Source organism: Salmo salar, chromosome 01 (assembly GCF_965601325.2).
Source record: "Salmo salar chromosome 01, fSalSal1, whole genome shotgun sequence".
In the NCBI taxonomy this organism is placed as follows: Eukaryota; Metazoa; Chordata; class Actinopteri; order Salmoniformes; family Salmonidae; genus Salmo; species Salmo salar.
The window spans coordinates 132,069,625-132,094,891 of NC_138291.1; the positions used below are offsets into that span (position 1 = coordinate 132,069,625).

The 25,267-nt window shown below is 44.4% G+C and overlaps 1 protein-coding gene across 1 annotated transcript in view; it reads right to left on the reverse strand.

Annotated features, from left to right (window-relative positions):
• Positions 1–17,181, reverse strand: part of LOC106560538 (neurogenic locus notch homolog protein 1) — a 71,461-nt gene extending 54,280 nt beyond the window's left edge. The window contains exons 1-3 of the mRNA XM_014123523.3: positions 16,911–17,181; positions 15,019–15,100; positions 1,303–1,565 (exon numbers count right to left, since the gene is read on the reverse strand). Of these exons, the coding sequence (XP_013978998.1) occupies positions 1,303–1,565; positions 15,019–15,100; positions 16,911–16,968 (403 nt within the window). The 5' untranslated portion in view covers positions 16,969–17,181. The remainder of the gene's footprint in view (positions 1–1,302; positions 1,566–15,018; positions 15,101–16,910) is intronic.
• Between the last annotated feature and the right edge of the window lie 8,086 nt (positions 17,182–25,267).

Below are 25,267 nucleotides of genomic sequence, written 5' to 3' on the forward strand. Positions count from 1 at the left end.
ACAGCGTCTTAAAACCTTGTCTGTCCTGGCTAGAGCTAGCGGTAATGCTGCAACCTCTGGCACGCGTCTACAGTGTCGGCATTAGTTTGAACCCAGCCTATTGCCCTTTGAAACAACCTACTCTACATGACCAAAAGTATGTAGACACCTGCTCGTCAAACATCTCATTCCAAAGTCCTGGGCATTAACAAGGAGCTGGTCCCCCCATTGCTGCTATAACAGCCTTCACTCTTCTGGGAAGGCTTTCCACTAGATGTTGGAACATGGCTGCGGGGACTTGCTTCCATTCAGCCACAAGAGCATTAGTGAGGTGAGGCATTCATGTTGGGCGATTAGGCCTGGGTCGCAGTCGGCGTTCCAATTCATCCCAAAGGTGTTCGATGGGGTTGGGGTAAGGGCTCTATGCAGGCCAGTCAAGTTCTTCCAAACTGATCTCGACCAACCATTTCTGTATGAATCTCGCTTTGTGCACGGGGGTATTGTCATGCTGTAACAGGAGGGGGGCCTTCCCGAAATTGTTGCCAAAAAAAAAAAAGGTTAAATCACAGAATTGTCAAGAATGTCATTGTATGTTGTGGCGTTAAGATTTCCCTTCACTGGAACTAAGGGGCCTAGCCTGAAGCATGAAAAAGAGCCCCAGACCATTAATCTTCCTCCACCAAACTTTACAGTTGGCACTACGCAGTCGGGAAGGTAGCGTTTTCCTGGCATCTCCCAAACCCAGATTTGTCTGTCAGACTGCCAGATTGTGACGCGTGTTTCATCACTCCAGAGAACGTGTTTCCATGGCTCCAGAGTCCAATGGCGGCAAGCTTTACAACACTCCAGCAGATGCTTGGCATTGCGCATGGGGATCTTAGGCTTGTGTGTGGCTGCTCGGCCATTGAAATCCATTTTATGACTTTCCCGCCAAACAGTTCTTGTGCTGACGTTGCTTCCAGAGGCAGTTTGGAACTCGGTAGTGAGTGTTGCAACCGAGGACAGATGATTTTTTCGACGCTTCAGCACTCAGCGGTCCCGTTCTGTGAGCTTGTGTGGCCTACCACTTCACAGCTGAGCCGTTGTTTCTCCTAGACGTTTCCACTTCACAATAACAGCATTTACAGTTGACCGGGGCAGCTCGAGCAGGGCAGAAATTTGACGAACTGGCTGTGGCTGAAATAGCCAAATCCACAAATGTAAAGGGGTGTCCACATAGATACTTTTGTATATATAGTGTATCTTTCCCTACTGTCACCGTGTCCCTGTATCTGTTCACTAAAATCAGAAAGTACCTTCAAAATATACATCTTAATATCTTACCTGACCATCCGGGCGGGCAGCGGCAGCGGTAGTCGGAGAGCGTGATCAGGTCACAAGTCCCTCCATTGCGACAGGGCGAGCTCATGCAGGCATGGTTGGTAGGCGTCAGGCACAGCTGGTCGGAGAATCCCAGTCGACATTTGCAGTGGAACTCAAAAGTGTTGCCGTGGGATACGGCGCGGCACTCTCCCCCATTGCGGCATGGTGAGGGGTTGCAGGGGTTGGAGTACTGGCAGCGGCTACCCACGTAGTCACTTGTACACCTGGAGAGAAAGGAGACCAATGACAGAGGCGGTCGAAACAAGTGGACAGCAGTCCAAAACTGTCTAAAGCAGTCACAAATGGTATAAATGTATGTAGAGAATATGAGGATAGGATATGATGGAATTCCATTGCAGATTCTCTTGCAGTACAATAGAATTGTATCTCCCCAAACGCTATATCAACACATGATACTAACGAGCCAGGAGTGGAGGGAAGCAAGAGGATGGGTGTGGATAGTGGCCCTATCAGTTTCCCGCTCAACAGAGGCCCACCGGAGCCCTGCAAGGGAGGGAGGGATGGAGCGAGAGCCAGGCCAGGGTGGACTGTTTTCATAGTGTGTCTCCCTGGATTAAATGTCCCTCAGAACTTTGAAAACACACTCTGCTGGGACAACAGACGCCACCAAAAACAGGATTTGGGGACAGTCTCGCTGTGCCATCCCGTTCCCAGCTACCTTTTCTAACCCAGGCTGTCCACCCTCATCCCGTCATGACCCTAGAGATCAAGGGGCCCTGATCGGCCCAGCTGCCCAGACACGGAGCACCACATTAAGGCTACTAAGCCCCTCTGTGCCCCTCCACACTCCCACCACAGACACACAGCAACAGTCTCCTAGTCCAACCCCCCCCTCCCCGCCCACACACATCACATCATGAGACACCCTCTTTATTCCCAGAAAGACCCTCACCCCCATCCAAACCCTGGCAGCAGATGTGGTTGGCAGGGGGAAACTAGTCTGACTAGGCATCACTGTAATAATCTAGCGTTTATACTAAGAGATCTAGACTGCGATCGAGACAATCTGTGTGTGTGTGTGTGTGTGTGTGTGAGAGAGGGAGAGAGATAGAGTGAGTAAGTGTGTCTATGCATGTCAGAGAGGGCATCTGTTGGCCTCGTAGAATCTCCACAGGGAGCAGGTGCGCATGTTAATGAAGGCAGCTGTTAGGCACACCTCTTCCCCCTCTCCCCTCCTCTCTGTCCTCTAGAGGGGGATGCTGTCCTCTAGATGGCGGACGCATTTTGTCACAAAAGGAGGTCTCCTTGCAGTACGCACAAAAGCAACATATAATTCCTTGTACAACCGTGGGGGCAGTGTTGTGTAGGCAATTAAGCTGAATTTTACCACCAAACTCACTTGGTTCCTTGATCTGATCTTTATAGGATATGTATTGATAACCAAATATAATCTCTGGGACTGCTCAAATAATAAACCAAACAACATTGTAGCCTTATTACAATTCACCCCAAAAAGGTATTTTGTTTAGAAGTATAACTACACAATTCCAGGCTATATTCAAATGGTAATTCAAATGGTAATGCTTTTCTCTGTGACCAAACATGATGACATTCTATGTTTAGCTTATATCCAACTGGGATAATGTTGTAGGTTACACTGGTAAGTATAATCATTTTTGCCAGGGCATATTATTTAATTATAAATCAAATTATTTCACATGTGGGAAGCTAAAAGGTGAGGTTGCGTGCTGTTTTTAGCCAGCTAGCTAGTAAGCTGCTAGAGGAGTAGCCTACAGCCTACACTCCTGGGCTACAATCACCTATCCGGATCCGTTTTACTGCCGATGCGGAGCCCCATCGGGCCTTCACAACTGGACTACCGACGTTATCTGCCCGAGGGAATTATCCAACTGGCCCCTCCGTCGCGACGTAACCTGAACGCCCATCTGCGGCCAGCTAATAGTTAGCGGTCTTATCGACTGCTATCTGAATAGGTCTATCGGACAATTTTCTTGGGCCACTATAACTATATTGCCAATTGGATTGGTCCCCTCTACCACATGGAACCCCACTAATCTACCGACAGAAACACACAAGGTGGCTAATAACAGACCATCTTCTGCCAACTTACTACCCATGTCCCGGCTAGCTGTCTTAATCGCTGTGACCGCAACCGACCTCACTACTCACTGGACCCTTTTGATCATTTGGCTAAGCATGCCTCTCCTTAATGTCAACATACCTTGTCCATTGCTGTTCTGGTTAGTGTTTATTGGCTTATTTCACTGTAGAGCCTCTAGCCATGCTCATTATATCTTATCCAACCTCTCAGTTCCACCACTCATGTCTAACTCGGTTTAATTTCTCAGAGATCAAATTATATTCCAACATAATAATGTTGCAGGAATGCTAATCTTATCTCTTTTTAACTACAGAAATGTTTTCAGAACAAAATGGTGGGTATTATGGTTTGCTGAAATGACCCCAACAGTTTATGTGGAACAGTAATTAGGTAAGGTAGCTAGATTGTCTTGGGAAAAGTGTGCCCTAGTTTCAGTGTGTGGTTTGATTGATGTGATGGTGCTGAGTTCCATCAGAGGTGGGCAGGTGTCAGCAGCAGAAATGTCAAAGGACATTTAGTACATCATCTGATCACCCTTTTACTTATTTTGAGGAATTTACAAATGACTCAAGTCATTCTAGATAAAGTGATCCAGAGATTGGGCCCATGACACAGATGGCAGTTATGAGGTGGAGTTTGACTCAAATATACTGGGATAGATTTCAGACAGACTCTGTCAGAGACCTGACAGGTCAAAGGTTTAGAGAGAGTTATAATGGACCGTGATGGGGCTTAGCCTGGTCCAGATATGCATACTTCAGTTCAGCTAACTTCTCAGCTAAATTAATAGAACATATTCCCATTTAAGTCAATGTTTTATGATGGATCAACTGGTGGCAAAATTCTATATAGGTTGGTTTAGAGGACCAAGCTAAAACGCATCTGGATCAAACTATTAGGGATTAGGTTTGGGTTTATAACAGGACATGGTTTTACTGACTTGTTTACGCTGCTCCTTCCTGCAGGAGCAGGAAGGGGAGGGGGGGGGGGGGGGGGGGGGGGGGGGTCGCCCATGTATTCTGTCCTCCACCTCAGGTTCCAAGAATAGCTCTTTTATTTGAAGCCTTTCGACATGGATCATCCCCAAAACAGACCGCTCACCTTATGGCTTCACATCCTTCCCTCCACTTCTATCGATATTAGTTTGGTCTGAGGGAGTTTTGTCTTACAAGGAGTTTGGTCTAAATGAAGCACACCTGGTGCCTCATTTATAAAACTGTGCGGAGGATTCACGTCAAAAGGTGGCGTACGGACGGAACACAGACGGTGCTTATGCACAAAAATATTCTGATTCATAACACAGTGCGCACGCACGTCCCACGCCGGTTTCTCTTTATAAATCACATTCAACTCGAAATTTGGCGCACGTGAGCAAGCGTCTTGTCCCACCTTTTTAATGCTCATAGTTGCATATAAATAGTCAGTGAAACGCCCCTAATTAATATTCATCCATACTGACTGCATAACGACAATGACGGCAAATCCCAACAGGAAGACTGAAAAAAGAAAAGGAAGTTCTTGTAGGGGAGGTTGAAGCAAGAAAAAAATATTGTTTGGTGGACACAGTGTGGGCATTACAATTCCAAAAAGGCATTAGAGTGGCAGCATGTGGCGGACGCTGTGAATGCTGCTGGCTCAGAAGGTCGGACCCTCTCAGAAATAAAAAAAGAAGTGGTCTGACAAAAGTGGAGGCCAAAAGGTGCATAGCCTTACACAGACAGTGTTTGTGCCACGGGCGGGGGAAAGGGGACACCGGAGCTCAACCCCCTTGATGAGCGACTTGCCAGTATTATTTGGGGAATCCCTTCTGAGTGGAGTGGAATAGTGAAGGAGGTGGAGGGGGACACGGACATGCAGACGCACCGGATGAGCCAGGTATGTAATTAGTGTTCCCTCGTTTGAAAAGAGTAAACGAAGGTGCATTCAAGTTGTTTAAACAATTATTTAGACAAACAATTGTGATATTTTCTATTGTTTTTAGTCACTGCATGTTCCAGCGGGGTTGGTGGTGCTGCAGCTGAGCAGGAGCTGGGTGCACCCAGCCCTGGCGTCTCCACTGCACCTCGTGCGTCACAACCCTCCAATCGGCCGTGTCCTCACAGATGCAGTCCTGCAAACGCAAAGAGACACCATCGACGCTATTAACAAGGTTGCCAAGGAGTTGAAGTGGGACAGGCGCGGCTTGGTTTCTGCGCGTGCTTCTCTGTAAATCTGGGCCCTCTACAGCGCAGAGATCCAAGAGAACAGCGCTTGGTAATTGGAACCGGCTCATAAGCCACTCATCATTGGCCAGTAAATCTTGCTGGTCTCTGAAAATTCGCTCTCTCCGAATTCTTCCATTTGCCAAATCTTCCAACAGTGCCAAAGCAGCCATTGTGCGTCATTACACATTGTAATTGCATGCCTTTTTATACCCACCCGTTTGATTGTCAAAGCTACCCAATTGCGTAACACCTTCAGGTATGGTAATTACCCTGAGTGTAACTGACAATGACAGGGCCATTATCACATTGACAGTTCTGCACAACGAACATGTGATAACAATATATGAAACTGTGCACTTGTATCTTCCCGCCTGAGGCATCGAAAACGGCATCAGTTTAAATGTAATTTGTCCTACTGTTCACCTTATTATTTATGAGAATACATTTCATAACATGCAAGTATCGTTTAATAATTACAGATTCAATTAAATATGATTCCCGATTAAACTCTAAAACATATTTGAGGGGTTCTTTTGCAAGAACAGATATCTCCGTTTGTATTTATTATCCTAAATCATGTTTTTGTGTTGTTTTTTGTGTGCACTCCAGGGAACTCTTCATATATAATATGTGAGAAGTAATATTTCTATTTATTTTACACAATGGTATCAATTTAAAGGCGTTTCTCGAGTTTCATCCTTCTGCCATTGGAGTCGCAGTTTCACATTTCTCCAGTTTAGGTGCGTACGTATGGGTCAAAGTGTCCATGGAGGACAGCACATTCTCACGTCAAGTAATTTTATTTATTTTTTTATAAATCCCAACCGTTTTTTTTAGAAAGTGGCGTACACCTTTTGTGCCTATGCAGCGTTTATGAATGAGGCCCCTGGTCACTTTCACACTACCTCCACTCAATCTCTGGAGTGACTGAGTCATTGTAGGGAACGTCAGTGGAATCTCTTTGTTTGTTCCACGTCTTCAAATGTGGTGTGCCAATTTACCGTTTGTGGCACTACATACAGACCACATCAGTGTGCCCTCATGGGAAAGACCTCAGTAGCAGGGATTCTGCAAAGTGAGCAGTTATCTCAAGACCTTGTGTGGAGGGTCATGTCAGGATGAGCCTGCAGGAAGGGTACCACATGAGGGAGGAGGATGTCTTCCCTGTAACGCACAGCGTTGAGATTGCCTGCAATGACAACAAGCTCAGTCCGATGATGCTGTGACACACCGCCCCAGACAATGATGGACCTTCCACCTCCAAATCGATCCCGCTCCAGAGTACAGGCCTCGGTGTAACGCTCATTCCTTCGACGATAAACGCGAATCCGACCATCACCCCTGGTGAGACAGAACCGGGACTCGTCAGTGATGAACACTTTTTGCCAGTCTTGTCTGGTCCAGCAACGGTGGGTTTGTGCCCATAGGTGACATTGTTGCCGGTGATGTCTGGTGAGGACCTGCCTTACAACAGGCCTACCAGCCCTCAGTCTAGCCTCTCTCAGCCTATTGAGGACAGTTTGAGCACTGATGGAGGGATTGTGCGTTCTTGGTGTAACTTGGGCAGTTGTTGTTGCCGTCCTGTACTAGTCCCGCAGGTGTGATGTACGGATGTACCAATCCTGTGCATGTGTTATAACACATGGTCGGCCACTGCGAGGACGATCAGCTGTCCGTCCTGTCTCCCTGTAGCGCTGTCTTAGGCGTCTCACAGTACGGACATTGCAATTTATTGCCCCGGCCACATCTGCAGTCCTCATGCCTCCTTGCAGCATGCCTAAGGCACGTTCATGCAGATGAGCAGGGACCCTGGGCAGCTTTCTTTTGGTGTTTTTCAGAGTCAGTAGAAAGGCCTCTTTAGTGTCCTAAGTTTTCATAACTGTGACCTTAATTGCCTACCGTCTGTAAGCTGTTAGTTCTTAATGACCGTTCCACAGGTGTATGTTCATACATTTTTTATGGTTCATTGAACAAGCATGGGAAACAGTGTTTAAACCCTTTACAATGAAGATCTGTGAAGTTATTTGGATTTTTACGAATTATCTTTGAAAGACAGGGTGCTGAAAAAGGGACGTTTATTTTTTTGCTGAGTTTATCATGATGACATTTTTATGTTTTTGTTTGTTTTGTTCTTTGTCAAAGGTTATTTTGACTGTTCATGTACACACAAAAAATTGAGGCAAGCTGAAGTCTATGCCCCTTCATTGGTCAACAGTAGAGATTCTTCAATGAAGTGTTTGTTGTCATTCAAACATTCAACTTGTTTTCATGCAAATTTTTCACTTGAGAAATACTGCACCAACATCTTCGTTAGATATAAAATTGCACGACTAAGATCTTCTCGGCAAAAACATCAAAATGAATTACAGATTGAGTTATCTTTGACTATTATTAGGAATTGTAAAATGGCTACGGCGTCTCAAGATGGACAAGCAGTACTATTGCTGCCTTTTCTCATTTTTCAAGCGAAGGTCTATTTATTACGGGAGTATGCAAAACCCCCTCTAAGATTGTGTTCAGAGGAACGCGTTTAGCCTCTGCGATGCTCCTCCACGATTCAAGGAATGCTGCCTGCAATGTATGCGAATGCTGCTCTTCATTTGTCAGGGTCAAGCGCCAAGCGTGTGGGCAGGTGTTGGGCTTTTATTGGCTTTTAAGTCTCAAGGGCCCGCACTCCTTTCACGACCCGAACCGTTCCCAAGTGCTGAATTTCCATTGGAGTTTTACCAAGTTTTACCCCGAGCCTGAGGTTTGGGCAGGACGGATTTCTTCATCCCGCCTACACCCGCAGCTTTTCATAACTTCTGTCTGACGCCCACCCACTACCACAAGAACTGGTCCCGAACCCAATCACTAGTCAGCCATTGTCCCAGCAATTGTGTGCCCTATAGGCAATATCAAAATGTGCAAAAACAACCAAAGAAATAGGTTAAATTACCAGAGATTCTCACATGGCCCATTATATTAGGTTATTGCTGTGCTATATCAGCCAATAGTCTAGACGTAGTTTGAAGATGAGAGAGCGGAATCTTGCACTTTCTCTTGAGCTATTTTATAGCCTACCTTTTTGGAGTGGGGCGATTTTCAGACCGAGACAAATATAGGTGATCAATATGTATTTCTAGACAATGCAGTAAACTATATCCTAATCATATTGAGGAAGTTAATTTCCTTGGAAAGATAGCTCCCCCGTTCTCTCCGTCCATGCATAAGGTATAGAATACAATTCGAATTAATACCACACGCAGCTATTCACAAACATATGGCTACTGAATTTAAAGCAGCAAGAATGATGAGAGCGGATACTTGCACTTTCTCTTGAGCTACATTTACATGTAGGATATAGCCTACCTTTTAGAAGGACGATTTGCAGATGGAGACGAAAAATAAATGGGTAATCAATATTTATTGAAAATAAAAAGGAGCAACGCTCGCTCAAAATGGTAGCTTATTCTACGCCCCATCGTCAGTGATTGATCAACAGTACTACTAGTAGCAGTGGGAACATGAAGTGTTGTCATTCAATGAGAGACAACTAGATTTCATGCACTTTCTTTTCACTTGCACCAAACATCTTAGCTAGATGTACAATTTCAAAACTAAGACCTATGCAAAAAAATCTAAGCTAATGGCAGATTTCTTGATTCAGATGTTTTTTTGCACATGCTCAATGTACACTTACGCTTCTGCTACTGTTTATTATGTATAGTCACGTTACCCTTACCGACATATTACCTCGACTAACCCCACTTTTTTTTAACCTTTATTTAACTAGGCAAGAACAAATTCTTATTTACAATGATGGCCTAGGAACATTGGGTTAACTGCCTTGTTCGGAGGCAGAACGACAGATCTTCAATCTGTCGTTCTGCCTCCGAACAAGGCAGTTAACCCAATGTTCCTAGGCCATCATTGTAAATAAGAATTTGTTCTTGTTAGCTCAGGGATTCAAACTAGCAACCTTTCGGTTACTAGCCCAACGCTCTTACCACTAGGCTACCTGCCACCCGATTTACAGCAACAACCTGGGGAATATAGGGGAGAGGAAGGGGGAAGAATGAACCAATTGTAAGCTGGGGATGATTAGGTGACCACATGAGGGCCAGATTGGGAATTTAGCTAGGACACCGGGGTTAACACCCCTACTCTTACAATAAGTGCCATGGGATCTTTAGTGAACACAGAGAGTCAGGACACCTGTTTAATAACATCCGATCCAAAAGACAGCACCCTACACAGGGCAATGTTATGTCCCCAATCACTGCCCTGGGGTATTGGGATATTTGTTTAAACCAGAGGAAGGGTGCCTCTTACTGGCCCTTCAACACCACTTCCAGCAGCATCTGGTCTCCCATCCAGGGACCAACCAGGACCAACCCTGCGTAGCTTCAGAAGCAAGCCAGCAGTGGGCTGCAGGGTGGTATGCTGCTGGCGAATGTGACAAATAAAATGTTATTTGAATACAAACATAATGCTGAAAGGGCGGAAAAAGAAGAGCAGAGGTTGATCAAGTAAGAAAGTGGGTGGTGGTGTGGGGAGAGGGAAAGGACGGCGTTTACCTGAGCAGTGGCAACAAACAGCATGACGGTAAAAGCCACAAGTGCCACACTTCTTCATGCACAGACATGTACTTTTATTTTATTTAACTAGGCATACACACCAGAATGTTTTTTTTTTATCCGCGCTACAGACTGCTATATCGGCCCTCTAATAAAGGACTAATAAAGGCCCAGTGCACTACGTTGTGTAAAGGAGGGGGGAAAAAAGGTGGGAGTTGGGGGCTGTTTTTGTGTAGGAGGCTAAAGTCACTCTCAGTGGCAGATGGCAGATCAGGCCCTATAGGGGGAGAGGGGGCTGGCCCAAAGTCACAAATGTGTTTGGGGTCAGGGGTCAGGGAAGCATCTGCTCTGGCCCTGAGGGAACATTGCATTGCTGGGAGAGACCTGTTGCTGGGGTCTGTTGCCGAGGCCTGATGGTTTTACAGCGTGGGGGGGGGGGGCTGACTTTAGGACAAAGAAGATCCATTACAGTGAGGGGATGGGGAACACACATAGGCAGACACGCGCACACAGACTCCACCTCTGTCTTTCTCTTTCTTTGTCTATTTCGCACAAACACAACTCTCTCCAAACATATAGTAGCAATTATAGTGTAAGCAAGCCCGACACAACCAAAAACGTTATACTGCATGATGTATTGAGTTTTTTTGTTTACTTATCATGTTACCTCATCCCCATATTATTATTTGTTGCTCTTTTGCACCCCAGTATCTCTACTTGCACATCATCATCTGCACATCACTCCCTCCAGTGTTAATGCTAAATTGAAATTATTTTGCCACTATGGCCTATTTATTGCCTTACCTCCTTAATCTTACTACATTTGCAGACACTGTACATAGATTCTTTCTATTATGTTGTTGACTGTACGATTGTTTATCCCATGTGAAACTCTGTTTGTGTCGCACTGCTTTGCTTTATCTTGGCCAGGTCGCAGTTGTATATGAGAACTTGTTCTCAACTGGCCTACCTGGTTAAATAAAAGGTGAAATAAATAAAAAATATTTTAAAAAGCAGTGGAAACTGAAGTCTGCATGGGAGGCAAAGAAAGACACGGTTTTGCCAATTGCCTCTGGCTGTACCCCTGGGAAGGGTAGAGCGGTTGGCCTCACCTCCAGTCCTCATATCGTAGTGAGTCAACCACAGGGTGTCCAACAGGCACGTGTGAGGTCTGAGACAAGCTCTGTAAAAATTACACATAAAGGAGAGCTGTAGAAGGTTCAGAGATACAGTCATTGCTCTCAGCCATGTTTTTTTTGTATATATGTAACCTTTATTTAAGAATATGCATATAATTATTTGATTTGGATAGAAAACACCCTAAAGCTTCTAAAACTGTTTGAATGGTGTCTATGAGTATAACAGAACTCAAATGGCAGGCCAAAACCTGAGAAGATTCTATATGGGAAGTGCCCTGTCTGACCATTTCTTGCCCTTCTATAGCCTCTCTATTGAAAATACAGGATCTCTGCTGTAACGTGAAATTTTCTAAGGCTTCCATTGGCTCTAGGAAGGTGCCAGAACGTGGAATGATAGCTCTGCAGTCTCTGGGTGAAAAACAGCAGGGGTTTTGGAGAGTGGTCCTTCTGAGGACAATGACACTGGCGCACGTGTGCATGTGACGACTCCATGTTTTTCTTTCAGTGTTTCAACGGATACAACGTCTCCCAGGTTGGAATATTATCGCTATTGTATTTGAAAAATCGCATAAAAATTGATTTTAAACAGCGTTTGACATGCTTCGAAGTATGGTAATGGAATATTTTGAATTTTCTTGTCACGAAATGCGCGTCACCCTTCGGATAGTGACTTGAACGCACGAACAAAACGGAGCTATTTGGATATAACTATGGATTATTTGGAACCAAAACAACATTGGTTGTTGAAGTAGAAGTCCTGGGAGTGCATTCTGACGAAGAACAGCAAAGGTAATCCAATTTTTCTTATAGTAAATCTGAGTTTGGTGAGTGCCAAACTAGGTGGGTGTCAAAATAGCTAGCCGTGATGGCCGGGCTATATACTCAGAATATTGCAAAATGTGCTTTCACCGAAAAGCTATTTTAAAATCTGACACCGCGATTGCATAAGGGAGTTCTGTATCTATAATTCTTAAAATAATTATGTTTTTTTGTCAACGTTTATCGTGAGTAATTTAGTAAATTCACCGGAAGTTTTTGGTGGGTATGCTAGTTCTGAACAAAACATGCTGGTTTTTGATATAAATATTAACTTGATTGAACAAAACATGCATGTATTGTATAACAATGTCCTAGGAGTGTCATCTGATGAAGATCATCAAAAGGTTAGTTCTGCATTTAGCTGTGGTTTTGGTTTTTGTGACATATATGCTTGCTTGAAAAATGGGTGTGTGATTATTTCTGGCAGGGTACTCTCCTGACATAATCTAATGTTTTGCTTTCGCTGTAAAGCCTTTTTGAAATCGGACAATGTGGTTAGATAAAGGAGAGTCTTATCTTTCAAATGGTGTAAAATAGTCATATGTTTGAGAAATTGAAATTATAGCATTTGTAAGGTTTTTCGTATTTCGCGCCAGGCGCCACCATTGCATATTGGTGAGAAGAGGCTAAGAACAAATTCTTACTTACAATGACGGCCTATACCGGCCAAACCCGGACGACGCTGGGCCAATTGTGCCCGCCCTATGGGACTCCTAATCACATCCGGTTGTGATACAGCCTGGATTCAAACCATGGTGTCTCAAGCACTGAGATGCAGTGCCCTAGACCGCTGCGCCACTTGGGAGCCCAACATAACTTCAATTACAAAATTCTCCGAGCAGGGTGAAAAAACATCACCAAATTCACTGGGAATACATTACATACAATGAAGAAACAATACTCCGAGCCGCAGTTCCATACTACTTGTCAAACAGACTGATACTATATACCTGTTGTTGGGGTGGGATTGGCGTAAGGTGTCCATCAGTGAATTTTGACCATTCCTTTGGATTCCTCATATCTAACTCATTGTTAGAAAAACATTTAGTCCAAATTCGATGTTAGGTAATATATTTATTGAACACTATAAATAAAATAGCCAATTTGGGTTCAATAAAATAGCTTAATTTCTCAGATATCAAATGATATAAAAAAAAAAAAAATACTAAATCATCTTGCAGGAATACGTATCTTTTCTGTTTCTAACATAAACGAATTCAGAACAATCTGAGATGGCGGGGGTCGAAATCCTCTTGTGTTTTTTGAGGTGGAACGAGATGTGTGCGTGTGAATAATAAACGTAATAAATAAACATGAGCTTGATAATCAATACCCTCCCAGATCCTTCCCAGTGACGCTCCACTCTGACCCCTGGATATTGACACTGACACACCTAAATGTTGAGTATGATTGATGGTTGTTTGGCTTGGTGAGGAAAGGAGAGATACATGAGATGAAGGAGAGATACATGATGAATGAGAGGAATACTAAGACTGCGTTTTGACAGGCAGCCCAATTCTGATTTTTTTGTTACTATTGGTCGTTTGAAAATTTCAGAATTGGGCTGCCTGTGTAAATGCAGCTTAAGGAGAGAGTGGACAGAGACATCCGCATCTCTATCTGATGAGGCCCACTAGATGCCCCTATCCTGTGCTGGCAATCCAGTCTCCTTTTTAACCTAATTTAACACCTGACTTACTTAACAAAAGGCACTTCTAACTCAGATGTAATTGAGTTGTGGCCCACGGGCTAGCATAGGTCTCTCTGTCTCAGAGTGGGGCCTTCCCCAAATGCCATCAGGCCACACCCACCCAGTAGCCCACCACTGAACTCCTTCAGAGGCCACCAGCGCCATGGAGATAAAAATATTTTCGGGGATGAACACAGGTCATTTGTATATTTGTTTTTACAGCAGGTCTTTAAATTCAAATGTAAAAATACACAATATTTTGTAACATATACTGCCCATCCCTGCACCAGCATCAGGCCCAGGCTAGAGAGCCCACATCTGCTCCACTCACTTCCACTTGTTTGCTTTCAAATTTCTTCAGTTTACTCCAATTAATCTCACTCCACCAATAACATCCAATCTAATTACATTTCAGCGCCATCTGGCCCTCTACTGGAGTTCATAAGGGGGAAGAATGCCTATTCAGAAATCAGGAGAAGAGCCCTCGAGCAGGGTACGGCAAGAGTTTTAGGGTGTGTTGTGGCGTTTTTTTGGGGGGGTTAGTAGTTGTAGTGTTCTTGGGAAGCCCCACTCTGATTAGTCACACAGCATTGCTCTGACTAAGGGACAATGGTCGCCGGGCGGCAGGCGATCCCCAGCTGTCGCCCCAGGAAAGAGCAGAAAAACAAGATTTAGGACTGGGACGCGTCCCTCACGCTGCCGGGGAAGTGTCCTGCATTCATAAGTAGGGGGGGGGGGCGGGGCACTTCTCTTTCAGTCTTTTCTTTTGGAGTGTAGACGCGCAGGGCTCTGCGGCTACAGGAAGGACCTTGCTCAGTGGAAAGTTGAGGGCCTCTGGTTGCTGAGCAGAGCTGCCTCTCAAAGGCTGGAATGAGGGGAAACAAGGCCTCTTGCCTCTATTGCCTACCAAAGAACACTCTAATATGTCTAGTACCACACACTATTATCAAAACCTTACAATACCCCTAACACTGCACCATGCACCTTACAAAATACCCACGGATAACTTCAGAGTTCCAATAACCCAACTTTGAACTCCAGTGGTTAGAAACATGCAAACTCAAAATCCTGATCACGGTTGTAATAACTTGCCTGGTATTGGGGAAAAAGTTCTGAGGTTGATATCAAACAAGAAAAGCCATTCAGCAAAGTGTTGTCAATATGTAGACTGTGGACTATTTACCTGCATTCTCCGTTTCTGTCAGAGGAGGCCTCACACCTCCCTCCATTCAAACATGATTCAGTAGTTAGAGAGCATCTTAGACCTGTAGAGACAAATCTGTTATAAAGGAGCAACAATAACACAGTCACAAAAACACATTCAATTCAGTCATTAATAGGCCCACTGTAAAAACGTTATTTTACCATAAGACATAGGCTGCAGAAAGTGGAACTTTAAAAGCTAATTCACATTAATAGCACTTGCGCGATAACCATTTTTGCTAAATGCCAACTGAGATGTGTGCTTTGAAACTAATCATGTTGTGTGCAAGCTGTGGTTTGGGGGACAATGTAGGCCCAGACTACTTGTTGGCCGGTGAGGTTAGCAGCATGCATGGTGGGGGCTAATACTACTTCCTGATGTTGCCCCCACATCAAAGAGGAAGAGAGAGGCCAAACTCATCCAAAAATCTGTCAATTCAATTTAAGGGGCTTTATAGGCATGGGAAACATATGTTCACATTGCCAAAGCCATGTCTGTCTCCCTCCAGCAGGTGGCATGTTTTTTGTTGGTGGCGTTCAAATACATTTTTCCCCAGTCGGAACTATTTTTTTCTCTCGAGTTTTGACTTGTTTTGGACCCACTGAAGTCGGGTGGCGTACATTTCCGAGTTCCCAGCTGCTTTGAACGCAGCATCAGCCAGGGGTAAACAGACTGCTGCAACCAGATTGACTGAACGCGATACGCAACATCCGTGACTAGCATTCCTAGGCATTAGCCACTCTAGCATGGTGGTGGAAAATTGTGTTTCAAAGAAAGTATGCATATTTTCCGCCTTCTTGCCATTGAATCGAGTTAAGGAGGAAATCGAAGCCTTTTGCAGCCTGAATGAAGAATGTTTTATGCACGAACGAGTCGCCGGGGGACACGAGTGTATTACCGTCTGGGCACATCAAGCATGTCATCTGGAGATCCATAGTACCCACTAGCGGCTCTCAAGGCTAACTTTGCGCGGAAAGCGCAACAGCTGCTGAGCACAGACGTGTGAACAAAAGAAATCACAGTCCAGCACGAGCCATAAAAAAGCCAGCAACCCCCACCCCCTATGGGACTCACACGCTCTCCCATAGAGAGAGAATAACACCCCCCCCCCCCCCCAACACACGCTCTCCCATAGAGAGAGAATAACACCCTCTCACCAACGCCCCCCGCAACACACGCTCTCCCATAGAGAGAGAATAACACCCTCTCACCAACGCCCCCCGCAACACACGCGTTCCATACATAGCCTACCACGAAACTATCGCTCCACAGACGAAATAAAGTTTAGTCAGCCTACTTCATGAGAAATAAAACAAAATGGATCTCATTTAAATCTAGATATAGCCTAACTAGACGAAATCAAGTGCACGTTTAAAAAAAAAAAAGAAAGATTAACAAAGGGCACACAACATCAATAGCCTACATGCTCAGTGGGCTAAACGTTTTACATTGCAAATATGCTGAAGTCTACTAGTCAAGAGTCTATACAGTTTAAGTTATCGTCATCACTTTGAGTTGTGAAGTGTGTAAGACCGATGTGCCAAGGCACAGAGGGATGAGTTCCCATGATTTGTTCGCACTTAGAAAGACGCGGAAGATCAGAGATCCGTAATAAAGCAAATCAAATAGCCAACACGACCTCTAAATCATATCAGATTATAGAACCACTTCACATCCGTAGACTACAGAGGCAGACTAAAGCCTCATTTACTGAAATGAACGAAAAGTGATCTTGCATCACTCAATAAAATCAAACTCAACGTAACAGTCCTTCAACTCAACAATATTGATTTGAATTAAAACATTCAGTCTCCAATTGTTTAAATCCTTAGGAGAAATAACTTTACAGTAGCTTTTTCCAGGCACTTTACCTTGTGTTATGACGAAGACTGGAATAAGAAACGTTAGTTTCACAAAGAAACGATACATTCCTCCTCTCTTCAACTTCAAAAAAGCCCTACAATTCCTACGATTTGCATAGATCCACAGTGTCGTTAGCTGCAGACGTGGTTAAATTGTTTTAAATAAATATCCTTTGTAAATAAATAAATTCGACTGACAGACGACACACTCCAGAGAGAATAGTCTCAGTGAGATCTCAATTCGTGAGATGTCGACGCATACGCTTCTGAGTTCGGAATGAAGAGCAGTCTATCGCGCAACTCTGAAAGTTCCTCCTCCCCACACCAATGTCCTCAGCCAATGGGGGTTACCCTTCACTCAGGTAGACCAACGGCTGCCTATGAACTCAACTCATTCCTTATGGTTTCACTGTCATTGTCAAATTACCAGATACTGTATGTATATACAGTACGTGTAATGAACTGTGTACAATAATACATTGAAAAGGAAACCCCTACCCCCCATTTGTGAATGTAGCCTGCATACTGCACTTTGTATCTTGTTGCTGTATCATGTCCTGTTTATACATTTGTATTTGTTTAAATGTAATGCAGTTTGGCCCTATTCAGATTTGGGAAATGCACACCTTTCCTACACATGCCTTTTCTATGTGTTGGGGAGTTGAAATGGTTATCCCATCAAACTTCAAATTATTAGAATAGTGCACAATGCAGAACAGAACAACCAGGGTAAGGGTCAGTGGCCCAAGCCCATGAACAGGAATATTCCAAGTTCAGACAGAAGGGGGGAGTCAGATCGCTATGATCGTCAGGAACTTTACTTTTGGTGTCTATTTTTAATTGTTGCGCTACTAGTGCTGTCTGTTGATGTTAAGTAGGCAGCTACAGTAGCTGAATGATGTTAACATCTTCGAGTTTTATTTCATTAAATGTATTTTATTTAATCTGGGTGCTTACGTCACCTACTAACACCCTGGTACTACCCGTAGCTCCCGTTCTCCTTAGTCTGAGAAAACACAGAGAAAGGTATGAGTAAGGTAGTTCAAGAAGAGTAAGGTAGTTCATCGAAACTTCATACTGCCAGTGAACTTCCTGCCGGTGGGACAGACGAGATGTCCACAGTCGTCTCTACTGCTTCAGAGGAGGACATAAACGCAGACAGCGGTGACGAAGGACCGGTTTTCGATGTGAATGAGGATTCAGAGGATCGAAGGACTGCTGCCTGGATTCTCGAGGGCCAGAACCCTGAGGGGTCTACGGAAGCTGAAGCTCAAAAATCTTCGGGACTGAAAGATGGAGTAAACATGAGAGAAGCTGCTCCTCAAAGCCCACGAAAGGACATGATCTCCGGAGAAGCAGCTAGCTCCAGTACAGGAAGCTCCTCAAGGATGCCAAGTGATGATTCAAGTATTCCTTCTGAAGATGACACGTTGAAAAGGGACTTCAGTGAGCAGTCTACATGGCATGAGCAGTAGAAGTGCATCAGTCAGTGGCTCTGGATGCATAAGATCTACTAAGAATAGAATGAGTAACCAGAGAGAGGAAGAGCACAGAACAGATGTCTGAGTTCACTGAAACAGTCCTGAGACCCACTGAAGGCACCTTGAGAACTCGAACTGGAAGAGTTGTGGAGCCTATCAGAAGACTTTTAGAGTCAACGAGTCAAGTGATTGCTGAGCCTGACAAAAGAGAGCATCTAGCTGCCCTGATTCAAGCCCTATCAACTTTTGTTGAAGTGACAGTTCCCCAATGAAACAGAGGCCAGAGGATATATTAAGGAAATGAGAAATACTTTATTAGGGGGTCATATGTTGTATGTATATGGGCGTATTTCTACCTGGCAAAGTCTGCTGTCCTTCTGGATGACTCTTGGTTAAGGTTACTCCGTCGGAGGAAGAACTCTTACCTTATGTCTTAAAGTTTGCTGAAATTAAGAAGGGGTATATGTTGCAGATTACTCCTTTGTAGAAGTCCATAACGTGAAATAAATAAAAGGTTAAAATTAATAAATAAATGGTTAATGCTGTAGATATTGTTATAAGGCAGTGTGAGACTATTGAAACATGTAACTTTGAGTTTTATTGTTGTTATTGATATAGTTTACAGAGTGCTAGAAAGTATTGCTGTCGCTGGCTAGCATGCCTTTCTGTGATGCAAACGGTTAGCTGCCGACTGATGCCAGCGTTGCATTATGGGAGATGTAGTTTTAGCACTCTAGGGTCTGAATGGGATAAAGGCGATTTCACGTTGTAGCTTGTTTGTATTACAGTGTTTTTGTACATGAGTTATTGTATTTTAAATACTGTCAACACAGAAAGCACCTAGCAATGTATTGGGGATGTGAGACAGGATATGTGTTCTACCTTTCTTCATGCGCCTGTATAGAACAACTTGTCAGATTGTTTTATTTATTTATTTCACCTTTATTTAACCAGGTAGGCTAGTTGAGAACAAGTTCTCATTTACAACTGCGACCTGGCCAAGATAAAGCAAAGCAGTTTGACACATACAACAGAGTTACACATGGAATAAACAAACATACAGTCAATAATACAGTAGGAAAGTCTATATCCAGTGGTGCATTGGAGACTGATGTGTTCCTGTCCTGTCTTTCCATAATACTATTGCAGGTATGGTTCTATTGTCTAAGAATTAAGATTATACATTCTTTGTATTAAGGATTGGTTATTATTTTATAAAGCCATAATGTATGTATGAATGTGATTGTGTGAGTCTGAGAAAACACAGAGAGAAAGAACAACTTGTCAGATGGTGCATTGGAGACTGTTGTGTCTTTTCAAAATACTATTGAGTGACATAAAAGACAGCCCTGGTGTCGCTCTTCATTTCTTGGTTCCCCTGTGGTACATATAAAGACCGCTACATATTCACTTCTCAGTAGCTGGTATTCAGACTTACCCTATGCAGGTGCATAACAGGGTTTGCAGGCGTGGTTCCCTTGCATGCTGAATACATGCAATTCAACAGCTGAAAACCTTTTGGCTGGCCACCCACACTCCTCGCTCCGGCCAAACGCTACTTCACGCCCACGTACATTTGTTTCTTCTCTGCAATGAGTCTGGATCTGATTAGATACCCAACGATTTCTAGAATGCAAACACATTCTGAACGTTCTGATTGGTCCCAGAAACCGATGGGTTGGGCCAGAGTAGAACACACGTGGGTAAAGTGGCCTTTTGAAAATTCATTTTTGGCTTTGATACTCTGATTGGTTAGAGATGATCTAATCACTGATGAAATGGTTTTGTACAACACCCCTCATTTTGACCTCACCACAAATTACTTCAATGATGGCAAGCTCTAAAGCATGTTGTGAAAGATGGAGCAGCAGAAGAATTCAGTTTGAGTCATCTGGTAAGAAAACCCTCCACCTTGCTGACCAACACATTTTCTCGTGAAGTTTGCATTCAATAGGGTTTTCAGTACATTTATCTTGACCCATCCCTTTAAATACGGCATACCTTTTAATTCAAATTTCGTCAGACTCACTAGAATACATCGAGAGAACAGGTTCCGAATATAGGGATCAATTAAAGGGTGCGTTTGTAAGTTCAATCTGGAGTGCCAAAGTGTGCTCAGAGTGCCCTCTGGGCGTTCTTAAATTCAGAGCATTTCCTTCTCGGAGCGTTCAGAGCGCAAACTGGAAGCTCTGGACGAATAGGGTTGATCTGATCGTTCTGGCCCTACAACAATATCCCACAAACACAGGTGGGAAAAATAGCTACTTAAATATGATCCTCAATTAGAGACAACGATTACCAGCTGCCTCTAATTGAGAATCATACAAAACACCAACCTAGAAAATATAAACTAGAACACAACATAGAAATATTAACCTAGACTACCCCCTAGTCACGCCCTGACCTACTACACCATAGAGAAACAAGGGCTCTCTATGGTCAGGGTGTGACAAATATAAATATATGGATGAACAATGACAGAGCGGCATAGGCTAAGATGCAATAGATTGTATAGACTACAGTATATACATATGAGATGAGCAATGCAAGATATGTAAACATTAAAGTGGCATTTTTCAAGGGACTAGTGTTCTGATTACTAAAGTGGCCAATGATTTCTAGTCTGTATGTAGGCAGCAGCATCTCTGTGCTAGTGATGACTGTTTAACAGTGTGATGGCCTTGAAATAGAAGCTGTTTTTTAGTCTCTCGATCCCAACTTTGATGCATCTGTACTGACCTCGCCTTCTGGATGGTAGCGGGGTGAACAGGCAGTGGCTCGGGTGGTGTAGTTGTCCTGGAGGGCAGGTAGTTTGCCCCCGGTGATGTGTTGTGTAAACCGCACCACCCTCTGGAGAGCCTTGTGGGTGTGGGTGATGCTGTTGCCGTACTAGGGGGTGATACAGTCCGCCAGGATGATCTCAATTGTGCATCTGTAAAAGGTTGTGAGTGTTTTAGGTGACAAGCCAAATTTCTTCAGCCTCCTGAGGTTGAAAAGGTGCTGTTGCGCCTTCTTCACCACACTGTCTGTGTGGGTTGACCATTTCAGTTTGTCCGTGATGTGTACGCCAAGGAACTTAACTTTCCATCTTCCACCTTCCACCTTCATCATTAAGCTAAGGACCCTGGGACTAAACACCTCCCTCTGCAACTGGATCCTGGACTTCCTGACGGGCCGCTCCCAGGTGGTAAGGGTAGGTAACAACATGACTCCAACACCATCATTAAGTTTGCCAATGACACAGCAGTGGTAGGCCTGATCACCGACAACGAGGAGATAGCCTATAGGGAGGAGGTCAGAGAACTGGCAGTGTGGTGCCAGGACAACAGCCTCTCTCAACGTGATCAAGACAAAGGAGATGATTGTGGACTACAGGAAAAGAGGACTGAGCACGCCCCCATTCTCATCGATGGGGCTGCAGTGGAGCTGGTTGAGAGCTTGGTGTCCACATCACCAACAAACCAAGCACACCAAGACAGTCGTGAAGAGTGCACAACAAAACCTATTTCCCCTCAGGAGACTGAAAAGATTTGGTATGGGTCCTCAGATCCTCACAAGGTTCAACAGCTGCACCATCGAGATCATCCTGACTGGTTGCATCACTGCCTGGTATGGCAACTGCTCGACCTCTGACCGCAAGACACTACAGAGGGTAGTGCAAACGGCCCAGTACATTACTGGGGCCAAGCTTCCTGCCATCCAGGACCTCTATACCAGGCGGTGTCAGAGGAAGGTCCTAAAAATTGTCAAAGACTCCAGCCACCCTAGTCATAGACTGTTCTCTCTGCTACCGCGCAGTACCGGAGCGCCAAGTCTAGGTCCAAGAGGCTTCTAAACAGCTTCTACCCAAAATCAAATCAAATCAAATTTATTTATATAGCCCTTCGTACATCAGCTGATATCTCAAAGTGCTGTACAGAAACCCAGCCTAAAACCCCAAACAGCAAGCAATGCATGTGAAAGAAGCACAGTGGCTAGGAAAAACTCCCTAGGAATAACTCCCTAGAAAGGCCAAAACCTAGGAAGAAACCTAGAGAGGAACCAGGCTATGAGGGGTGGCCAGTCCTCTTCTGGCTGTGCCGGGTGGATATTATAACAGAACATGGTCAAGATGTTAAAATGTTCCCCCAAGCCATAAGACTCCTAAACATCTAATCAAAATGCCACCCAGACTATTTGCATTTCCCCCCCTTCTTTTTCACCACTGCTACTCTGTTATCAACTATGCATAGTCACTTTAATAACTCTACCAACATGTACATATTACCACAACTAACCGGTGCCCCCGCACATTGACTCTGTACCGATATAGTTTCGCTATTGTTATTTTACTGCTGCTCTTTAATTACTTTTATTTCTTAATCTTATCTGTATTTTTTCAAACTGCATTGTTGGTTAGGGGCTTGTAAGTAAGCATTTCACTGTAAGGTAACCTGTTGTATTTGATGCATGTGACTAAAACAATTTGATTAGATTTTTTCTACACTGCTGTCACATTGATGTGGATAGGGGGGGTGCTCCCTCTGCTGTTTCCTGAAGTCCATGATCATCTCCTTTGTTTTATTGACGTTGAGTGAGAGGTTATTTTCCTGACACCACACTCCGAGAGCGCTCACCTCCTCCCTGTCTCGTCATTGTTGGTCGTCAAGCCTACTACTGTTGTGACATCTGCAAACTTCATGAGTGCGTGCATGGCCACGCAGTCATGGGTGAACAAGGAGTACAGGAGGGCGCTGAGCACTCACTCTTGACGGACAAACTGGGGGCGGTCTATCAGGAAGTCCAGGACCCAATTGCACAGGGCGGGGTTGAGACTTGGAGGGTACTATGGTGTTGAATGCTGAGCTGTAGTCAATGAACTGCATTCTTACTTAGGTTTTCCTCTTGTCCAGATGGATAGGGCAGTGGGCAGTGTGATGGTGATTGCATCGTCTGTGGACCTATTGGGGGGGGGGGGGGGGGGGGGGGTAAGCAAATTGAAGTGGGTCTAGGGTGACTGGTAAGGTGGAGGTGATATGATCCTTGACTAGTCTCTCAAAGCACTTCATGATGACAGAAGTGAGTGCTACGGGGCGATAGTCATTTAGTTCAGTTCCCTTTGCTTTCTTGGGTACAGGAACAATGGTGGCCATCTTGAAGCATGAGGGGACAACAGACTGGGATCGGGAGAGATTGAATATGTCCATAAACACACCAGCCAGCTGGTCTGCGCATGCTCTGAGGACGTGGCTAGGGATGCCATCTGGGCCAGCAGCCTTGCGAGGGTTAACATGTTTAAATGTCTTACTCACGTTGGCCACGGATAATGAGAGCCCACAGTCCTTGGTAGAGGGCCACGTTGGTGGGACTGTATTATCCTCAAAGCAGGCAAAGAACGTGTTTAGTTTGTTTAGTTTTGCGTGAATCTATCCACGGTTTCTGGTAAGGGTAGGTTTTAAAAAGTAACAGTGGGTACAACATCTATGCACTTCCTTATAAACTCACTCACCTAATCAGTGTATACGTCGGTATTATTCTCTGATGCTACCCTGAACATATCCCAGTCCGCGTGATCAAAACATTCTTGAAGCGTGGATTCCGATTGGTCAGACCAGCATTGAATAGTCCTTAGCACGGGTGCTTCCTGTTTGAGTTTCTGCTTATAGGGGAAGGGAGGAGCAAAATGGAGTCGTGGTCAGATTTTCCAAAAGGAGGGCGGGGGAGGGCCTTGTACGTATCGCGGAAGTCAGAGTAATAGTGGCCGAGCGTTTTTTTTCCAGTGCGAGTGCTACAGACAATATGCTGATAGAATTTAGGTAGTCTTGTTCTCAAATTAGCTTTGTTAAAGTCCCCAGCTACAATAAATGCAGCCTCAGGATATATGGTTTCCGGTTTGCATAAAGTCCAGTGAAGTTCCTTGAGGGCCGTTGTGGTGTCGGCTTGAGGGGGGATATACACGGCTGTGACAATAACGGAAGAGAATTCTCTTGGGAGATAATAGGGTTGGCATTTGATTGTGAGGAATTCTAGGTCAGGTGAACAAAAGGACTTGAGTTCCTGTATGTTGTTACAATTACACCATGAGTTGTTAATCATGAAACATACACCCCCCACTCCTCTTCTTCTTGGAGAGATGTTTATACCTGTCGGCGCGATGCACTGAGAATCCAGGTGGCTTTACCGATTCCGAAAGCATATCCCGAGAGAGCCATGTTTCCGTGAAACATAGTATGTTACAATCGCAGATGTCTCTCTGGAAAGCAACCCTTGCCCTAATTTCATTGACCTTGTTATCTAAGGACTGGACATTAGCGAGTAATATACTCGGAAGCGGTGAGTGGTGTGCAGGCTTCCGAGGTCTGACCAGAAGACCACTCCGTCTTCCTCTTCTCCGGCGGCGTTGTTTTGGGTTGGCCTCTGGGATCAGTTTAAATGCCCTGGGTGGTGCGGACAAAGGATCCGCTTCTGAAATTGTATTCCTGGTTTTAGTGCTGGTAAGTTGACGTCATTCTGATATCCAATAGTTCTTCCCAGCTGTAAGTAATAACACTTAATATTTTCTGGGTTAACAATATAAGAAATAATACATAGGAAACTTCGAGGTATTTCATTTTTTTAAGGACTAGAAGTGAGGCAGCCCTCTGTCGGCGCCATCTTCCAGACACAAATGAGAGAACACCTCAGTGACCATTTTCCTTAAATTGGTAACAATTTAATTCCTCTTTTTTAACGACATTGAATGACACCGGCCTTATTCAATGGGTGTTGAGCTTTCGTAAATTTGGCAGTTACACTCAGATGAGTGAATTTACGAACGCACCTAAAGAAAGCCATCTAAATATCTGCACAATTGTCTTTGTTTCAGCACCAACTTGTAGATTTAAATATACTTTTATCTTGTTATAT